Source organism: Haplochromis burtoni, unplaced genomic scaffold (genome assembly GCF_018398535.1).
Source record: "Haplochromis burtoni strain Fernald_Lab_line unplaced genomic scaffold, NCSU_Asbu1 Contig_242, whole genome shotgun sequence".
NCBI classification, from domain to species: domain Eukaryota; kingdom Metazoa; phylum Chordata; class Actinopteri; order Cichliformes; family Cichlidae; genus Haplochromis; species Haplochromis burtoni.
In genome coordinates, this window is record NW_024582603.1 from 34,112 (window position 1) to 42,966 (window position 8,855).

The following is an 8,855-nucleotide window of genomic DNA, read 5'->3' on the forward strand; positions in this document are numbered from 1 at the left end:
TGGAGCTGGACTCCCTCAAGGTGGTGTCGGAGAGGCGGATGCTGTCCAAGATAAAGACAATGTTGGATAACACCTCCCACCCACTCCATGACATGCTGGTCAGTCACAGGAGCTCGTTCAGTGAGAGACTGAGATTACCGAAAAGCACCACTGAACGACACAGGAAATCATTCCTGCCTGTGGCCATCTCCCTGTACAACGCATCCACTTAACACACTGTTTGCTGCTACAGCTACACATGTTTCTTTTCCAACTATTTATTTATGAGTGACTTATGTATGTATGTATGTATATATATGTATATATTGTACTATTCTTAGTTAGTGTATTGTCTGTCTTGTCTTAATGTTGGTTTAAAATGGAGCACTGTAACAAAAAATAATTTCCCCCAGGGATCAATAAAGTATTCTGATTCTGATTCTGATTCTGAAAATTCACATTGTTGGATATAATGGAGCAGTAACTAAATAAAGTGACCTTTGATTAAACTCAGACAGTGCATGTGTGTACCATTACTGTACAGATTTAATCGAACATGCTCATAAACATATTGCAAATGTTAGACAGTTACATTTTGTGCAGTTTTACATCTTTGAATACTTTTACACAGAGAGAGGTTTGAGGGGAAACACCAGGGGGACTGTAAATTAACACGTTAAAACAATCACTGTTCAAACAGGTTCTTTCTTTTCAGTGACATATTTATAAATGTTACTGAAAAGAAAGAACCTGTAGATTGGTTTAGGACAGTTTACTTGGCATGAAGTGGAGAGTCTGGTGACAAGCTTTTAATGCTTTTCTCAGTGAAACTGGCTTTGGAGCAACCCTGCAGAGTTGCACCATCACCATGGGAAGATTACAAATTTTTGTGGTGTCTCACTGCAAGTTTAGCTATAAATAAAACATTATGTATTTAAATTAGAAAATAATCAGGCTCAGCCAAACCTTTCCACAGAATACAGAGTTTAAGGTTCATGAATCAACTTCGGTCTGCTAAATTCCAAGTTTTTGTACTATTTTGTTCTTTAAAGCTTCCACTTACAAAATGTTTTAAAACATAAGTTCCCCTTCTTTAACACAGTTAAAAATGAATCTTTGCAACTATAAACCTCAGAAACAGAAGATCACGTTCATCTTGCTGCATAGATGAATCATAACGAACTTTGAGGGTTTTTTGGGTCTTTATATGCATAGATAATACGCATTATATTTTGTCAACCATTGCACTTGAATATTTTCAGTTTTATTTTTTTAATTTGCATCCCCGCATCCTCACCCGCTGCCACCAGCAGCACCACCGTCACTTCGCAGGCAAACGAGGCTTTTCTGCCCGACATTATCTTCATCCAGACTCCGCTGGAAAGGAAGCTGAAATGACGGATGCGATCATGGGAGAGGTAGCAGGGGCTAGTTTATTTACATCGGAAGAGGCTCTGTAAGTTTAGAGGGAAGCCGATGCGTGTGTCTCCCTCTACTTTCACGGACCCCCTCCTCCTCCGCTGGCAGAAATTTATAAAGAACAAAAAATCTGACGAGGGAGGGAGGGGGTTGATATACGCCGAGGCTGAAATCGAGAGGCGAACCCAGGGAAAGAGGAGTAATTCGTACCCGTGACTTTCCCCCTCTTAGTCCCCCAAAAGGAGGGGGAAAAGTCGCAATATTGGAAACGGAAAGGAATGAGGTTCTAAAGGTGTGAAAACGACTGCAATTGTGGATACTTTATATATTTTTATTTCGAAAAAATATGGCCGAGAACGTTCTGGACTCTGGCCCGCCTTCAGCCAAGAGGCCTAAACTCTCCTCTCCGGCACTTTCCGCGTCCGCCAGCGATGGAAACGGTAAGTACTGGCTCAGGTTATAATTTGGTTTGGTGTTATTCGTTGAGTTTTTTGTTTTTGAACGGCTTGTGGTTACTTAAAAGAGGAGGGAAACGCGGGATTACGCTTCTGTTTTTGTCGTAGCTTGCTAATGTTAGCGTGCTAGTAGTGAGTGTGTGTACGTGAAGAAACGCTCCCCGTCTAGCTCGCATGCTAACAGCCATTTTAGCCGGAGGTAGCTACTAGCCATTCAGCTAGCGCTAGGCTAGCCCACTTGAACGCGGATCCTGTCTTGACGGTCCCGTGTCTAATGACTACTTTAGCCGGGCTGTTTGTAACCCCATTGCCAGTCAAACTTACGATGAAGTTTCTTGGTGTCATAGAGTTGTCTTAAATTGACAGCCATGTATACGTACTGCTATTCTGTACTCGAGTTTTTAGGCTGCTAGGGTTTAAAACAACCTTGTTTTGCCCCATCATAACTCGGACCCTTTCTTAACTGCCGTAAGCCACCGTTAATGATGTTAGCGAAGACAGAGGTTGCAGACGGTGGTGCTGCTAGCCTGGTGAGAGCTAAATTTAGGCCCACGGGTCCGACTGATTGTTAAGCTCAAACTGCCATTGTTGGTACGTTTTTTTTTCTGCGTGTGTGTGTGGATGGCGTGTGGCAGCAGCTGGAATAGTGGCCCGAGAACGAAACGGTGGAGCATGGACACAGCGCCATGCCTAACCACCGAGCTGCTAACCAGAAAGCCCAGTTAGTGACCGAATACTACTACACGCACGAAATATTCACCCAGATTTCATCACTTAGACATTCACTCAGTCGTTACACCAAAGCCAGCTGCGTCTCTGCTCGGCAATAAGAGAGACCATTACGGTTAAATTAGTCAGGCACTGCACACATTTCCGTCACCTTACAAAGTATATATCGATGACAGACGCATTACTGCCAAAAGATAAACACGATTTGGGGATGTAATTAACTGCACTGAAAATTATTCTTCGTGTCACTGCCATGAAGTGTGGTTGTTGCCGAAAGATGCTTCCCATTGATGTCTCCAGTTGTCTTTAAATCGTAGCAATAATTGAACTGCAGGTTATTTTCATGGATGGTCAGTCTATTTGAAAAAGCATTTGGTCTACAAAACAACAAGAAATAGTAAAGGTGCTACCTAAATGCCTTAGTTAGGTCAGATAGCTCCCAAAACCCAAACTTTAACAATTACAGCAATGCAATACTTAAAACAAACAAACAAACAAACAAAACTGTTACTCAAATGTCATAGCACTGAAACATTGAACCCGTTGCATTTGTATTTTAAATAAGGCTTAAGTAATTATTTGTCTAATATTTCTGCTTCCTGAGGGGAAAAAGTTAAGTGTGGACAGAATAAAAGCATGTTTCAAATGTTTGTGAGCTGCAGTGAATTTATGTTTAACTTAGTTATGTTTAATTGCTGACTGCCACATTTCTTTGTAATGTGTCAGATAACTAACTGATTGTAATGTGTATGTTACACATTACCTGGTAATGCTACACATTACCATTACTTGGTAATGTGTAGCATAAAAAATTGTGTTTGACTGAACGGAATATAGCCTGCTAAAGCTTGGATTGCTGTTCTCACTAGAAATAATTTATCCCCGGTCCCTGTGTATCTTACCAATTTTTGTGGCCTTACTTCGATGAAATAGTCCATTCGTCAACCTGTCTGTGCAACACTTTGAATGTCTTTACTGATCAGAGACTCTTTCTGCAAACCTGGGTAGTGAGGTTAGATTTAAATCACACATCACACTATTGGTTTAGTGTTCTTGCTTGGATACAAAGCCTGCCACTAAAAACTTAACTGTCTCTGCAGATAGTAGATCGTACAGTAGATACTACAAATTTTTTTTCTCTCTCTTGACTAGAAGTGGTGGTTATTATTGTCCGTCACTTTGCTTCATTCAGCATTGTTGGTCATTGTTGGTTAGCTGCTATACTTTGTCTGTCATGCCATTTTCTCTTTTACAAAATGTGGTAGACTCACAAGATGCATAGTGCGTCAAATGAATATCGTCCTACTTGTGCCACAGCTGATCACACTTTTGGTCATTTCATATGGAGGGAAAAAATGCTTAGACAACACTGTTTTTATTTTATTCATCATATAAGTTTGTCAGGTTGCCCACCTCTAAATCATTTACTGGTTCGGTGCTCAGTGTTGTTGCATTGGATAGTATGTTTTTAATTTCTGATGTGAGAAAATTGGTCATGCATGAACAGCTTTTATAAATTTTTGATGTCAAGCAAGTGATCACATTTTCACTTGGTCATGCTTAAATATGATGGATTATACCAGCTTAACATTGCTGTGGTCCCTGTTGTCGTCCTCCTCGCTCTTTCTCTGCTTTTTTTGCCTTCTTGAACTTGCCTTTCTTCATTTCAGATTTCGGATCTCTTTTTGAATTGGAGCACGACCTCCCAGATGAGCTCATCAGCTCCAATGAACAAGGTCTGGTCAATGGCGGGGACCCTAACCAGCTGCACACCACTCTAGGAGGAGGACCGGCATTGTTGGGTCCTGGAGGCGGTGGTGGAGGGGCAGGAGGATTGGGTCTTGGGCTTGGTCATGGTCCTGGGGGAGTTGGTGGAGGGCAGGATGCAGTGGCCAAGCATAAACAGCTGTCAGAGCTTTTGCGTGCGGGGGCAACACCCTCAACTCAGCCGGGGCACCAAGGAGCCATGGGTAGCCCAGGAGGCCCCGCTGCCATGGGGCAGCACTTAGCGAACATGAAGGCGTCCCCTGGTCAGGGGCCTCAGCAGATGATGGGCCAAGGACAACACCTTTCCCCTCAGCAGCAGGCCAACATGATGCAGCAGCAGAGTGCTGCAGGTGGAATGATCAGGACCATGATGGGAGCACAGCAGAAAGGCAGTAATGGACAGCAGCAGCCAGGCATGATTGGGAACCAGGTGATTAATGGCTCTCCAAGGATGGGTTTCAGCAATCAGGGGATGGTCGGTGGCAGCAACCTTTTGGCTGAGACCCTACAGCAGCCGGGAGCTGGGGGCCAGGCTGGGATAAGAGGCCAGCAGCCTGGAGCAATGAACAAGGTAGGCAGTGCTTCAGTTACAGATATTTTTTTTTTATTTATTTATTTATTTTTTTTAAAAAAGGAAAAAAAAATCTACATTTGCAAGAAGCTTGCAAATGCAAAATAGTGGAAATTAACCCTTGCACACACTTAGTCTTATTTGCCTTAATAGTAATTTGTTCATCTGTGAGGTAATTGTCTAAATAAGACTGAATTTTCTTCAGCCTTACAATTTCAAAACTTAAGAATTTAAGCAGGCATTGATGTATAATTATGAAAGGTGTTCTCACGTTTTTTCATTGTTAACAAAGTTCTGTTTAGAGACACTTAGACTTAAGACATAATGTTTAGGTGCACAAGAAATTCTCAAATCCTGTTTTTATTTCTTAGAATTTCTTATTCTTTGCTGCGGACTTCAGTTTGTTCTCAGATGGTTAAAGGTTCATGGTTGTATTTGTTTATTTTAACAAATGTAAGTAGTGCACTTGGGTTTGTTTTTTTTGAGTCCATCTGTGTGATTGACAGTCCCACAGGAGTGATGGTAAAATGTTGCAGCTGCAGGTACTGGTGATGAAGATGATTCACTGTGGTAGAGCTACTGATGGTTGATGTTTACCCAATCAAATGCAATGAGTGGGATTCCTGGTTAGGAATAGGTTAAAGGAAAAACTCAGATGAGCTTGTGTTGGCCTCCTCAGTGTGGAGGGAGAAAAGAGAATCGCATCAGAATTGCTGTTGCATTCTCTCCTACTGTGAATTGCTGTTTTCGTTTGTTTCAGGTTATATTCTAATGATATGGTTAAAACATGTTCTATCTCCACTACTGTGAGATTTCATTGACTTAGTTGCTCCTTTTTAACTTTCGGTCTTATAAAGTTCATGGTTTGTGGAAATATCCACAAATCCAGCTTATTTAACAACTGAGACTTGGGTTCTTGAGACTTGATTACACTACAAGATTATTTGGTAAAATAAGAGCACAACGTGCTGGCATGTGTAGAGCTCAGATGCTCAACTCATCCTCATATCAGTGACATGCAGTTTAACAAAAAGAAGGCATAGAATAATTTTAAGTCTTGTTTTATCCTTGTCTTCATTATTGACACAAACATTTCTCTTTTTCAAAAAATTAAAATAACTTGTATTTTCATTTGCTAGATGGGGATGATGGGGAATCCAGGGGGGCCCTTTGGAGGCCCATATGGAAGTCAAGGGAATCAAGGTCTGGGAGGCGCAGGGCTGGGCCCTCAGCTCCAGAACAAAGGTTCCATGGCTAATAGCATGGCCCAGTTCAATGTGGACAAGAAGAACCCGCCCATGCAAGGAATGGGCGCCATGGTAAGGAAGAGATGATCAAGAGAATGTTTCCAATAAATAAGTTGTATTCTGATCCGTGTTATGAATTAGTAGATTACTATAAACTCTAGGACAGTACCAGATACTGATGCTGGTTGATAGCCAGTAATGATGAAAATGTTTTGTGTGAGCGTTTAGCAAAAATTGATGTGAAAGAGTCAGACAATACAGATATCTGTCAAATCTATCATTTAATCTCCCAACACAATCAGAAGCTAAATTACCTCTTCCTGCTGCATTACCTCTTCATGTCCTGTCATTTGACTTGAGCACTCAGTACTCTAGTATTGCTGTAAACACCATCCTTTTATTTTCATCCTCCACCTCCTCTTCCATTTTTACTCCCTCTAATCTTCTGCCTTCTCTTTATTCTGTTTCTTTTCTCTTATTTCCTCCGTCTCACCTTGTCTTGTTGTCGCCCACTTTCTTTCCAGGGCACACAGCAGTCACAGACAGGTGTGGGTGGTCCCACAGGTGCACCTGTGGGAGGAGCCCCCGGGATGGTGCCGGGCGCTCAAGCAGTTGGTACCCAGGTTTCTGCAGCATCCGCTGCAGCCGGAGCACCGCCCACAGCCGACCCTGAAAAACGCAAGCTAATCCAGCAGCAACTGGTACTCCTGCTACATGCACACAAGTGCCAGCGGCGGGAGCAGGCCAATGGTGAAGTCTGGCAGTGCAACCTGCCCCACTGCCGGACTATGAAGAATGTCCTCAACCATATGACTCACTGCCAGGCTGGGAAGTCCTGTCAGGGTAAGTAGAAAGGATGCTGCATCCTCCTGGAAACACTGGATAAAATAATCCCTTCTGTAGCTGTCAAGCTGGCAACGTTCCTCGTAATGAAAGTATATCTCACCTATTAAAATGGTTTAGTGCTTAAGCACATGAAGCTTAATTTTAGTATGCTACCTGATTTTTGAGAGTAGTACTTAAGAAAAAAAAAACCCCCCCCCCCCCCCCCCCTTCTCCAATACACCTCCATTTCCCAACTCCTGATTCCATATCTGTTTTGCCTAATTGACCAACAGTTGCTCACTGTGCATCATCGAGGCAGATCATCTCCCACTGGAAGAATTGCACGCGACATGATTGTCCTGTCTGCCTGCCGCTGAAGAATGCCGGGGACAAGAGGAACACGCAGTGTGAGTGTCTGTATCCGACCAAACAAAAGAATATACCTTCCTTCATACCATTGGATAAATTTTTTAGATACTGTGCTGTTATCATTATCAATATATTTACACATTTATATTGTGTAAATGTATTAATAATGACCAAGTTTGATGTTCAGAATCAGAATCAGAATACTTTATTAATCCCGAAGGAAATTAGGGGTTAACGTTCTAATGCTGATAATGTAAGTATGATTTTGTACTTGGTTTGAAATGACAGCGTTGTTTTGAATATACTAGTCAGTATTATATTATAGCACAAAAATATAATAATTTTTGCTGAATTTTCTATAAGTATTCAGTAAATGATTTTTATTTATTTATTTTTTAATTCTTAGCTTATTTTATTCATTCATAACTTTTGTTTTTTGTGTTCTTACAGCTCTACTTGCAGGGGCTGCTACAGGACTAGGCAGCTCACTTGGTACAATCCCTGGTAGCCAACCAAGTGCTCCCAATCTCAATCAGCCGAGCCAGATTGATCCCAGCTCTATAGAAAGGGCCTATGCTGCTCTGGGCCTCACCTACCAAGGGAACCAAATCCAGGCTCAGACTTCCCAGCCTAACATGCCCAACCAAGGCCTTCAAGGGCAGGCTGGTGTGAGGCCTCTGAACCCAATGGGTGAGTTTAGTTTATTTTCAGTAAAAAGACATTGTCTGAATTGTCTGCTCTTTTACAGCTTAATGCTAAGCATTTCTTTTTTTCAATGCCAGCAAGCGGTTAGGACCTTCAGCTTTCAGAATGAGTGAATTGTATACTTTAAAGTGGCTTTTCAAAAGCTGTTTATCGCTGGTGGGAGCTATGAAGATAGCTATATAAAATTGTTTGTCAGATCTCCAGGAAAAATAATCATCTCAAGAATATGTTCCATGCTATGTAGCTAACATGTCCAGGCAAAAGCTTGTCCATTGTGTCCTACTGTTAGGATGACACTGAGAATAAACATATATAATTTCCTTTCTTTTCTATGCGGTGTAGGTGTGAATCCTATGGGAGTGAATGGAGGTGTGGGTGCTTCCCCTCAGAGCCAGCAAGCTAGTCTGCTGCAAGATACAATGATGCATCTTAATATGAACAACCAGGGGTAAGAGCAAACACAAAGGCTTTATTGTATTTATTTATTTTTTAAAGATTTGGTCAGTTCTACATGAGTTTAGGACATACATTTATTTTAAGAAGCCATTTAAAGGATTCACTCTGTCTCTTCTAGTCTGAATGATGCTGGTGGGGTCGGTTCCATGCCCACAGCAGCCCCTCCCTCCGCCACAGGCATGAGGAAAAGCTGGCATGAGGACATCACACAGGATCTACGAAATCATTTGGTACACAAGCTGTAAGTATTAAAGAGAAAAGCTGCATTATTTATTTAGTTTTGGACTGCACATAGGATCACAATTAGCATTGCTGTGCGAGTACATTAAAAAA

General features: G+C 41.8%; 1 protein-coding gene across 5 annotated transcripts in view; it reads left to right on the top strand.

The window, feature by feature from the left end:
* Nucleotides 1-1,295: 1,295 nt before the first annotated feature.
* Nucleotides 1,296-8,855, top strand: part of ep300a (E1A binding protein p300 a) — a 37,326-nt gene continuing 29,766 nt past the window's right edge. For 2 of the 5 annotated variants that reach the window (XM_042227078.1, XM_042227081.1), the window contains exons 1-8: nucleotides 1,296-1,838; nucleotides 4,253-4,920; nucleotides 6,060-6,239; nucleotides 6,692-7,010; nucleotides 7,286-7,405; nucleotides 7,812-8,051; nucleotides 8,409-8,514; nucleotides 8,641-8,763. In XM_042227078.1, the coding sequence (XP_042083012.1) occupies nucleotides 1,745-1,838; nucleotides 4,253-4,920; nucleotides 6,060-6,239; nucleotides 6,692-7,010; nucleotides 7,286-7,405; nucleotides 7,812-8,051; nucleotides 8,409-8,514; nucleotides 8,641-8,763 (1,850 nt within the window). In that variant the 5' untranslated portion in view covers nucleotides 1,296-1,744. The remainder of the gene's footprint in view (nucleotides 1,839-4,252; nucleotides 4,921-6,059; nucleotides 6,240-6,691; nucleotides 7,011-7,285; nucleotides 7,406-7,811; nucleotides 8,052-8,408; nucleotides 8,515-8,640; nucleotides 8,764-8,855) is intronic. The other 3 variants (XM_042227079.1, XM_042227080.1, XM_042227082.1) reach the window with 3 other exon arrangements.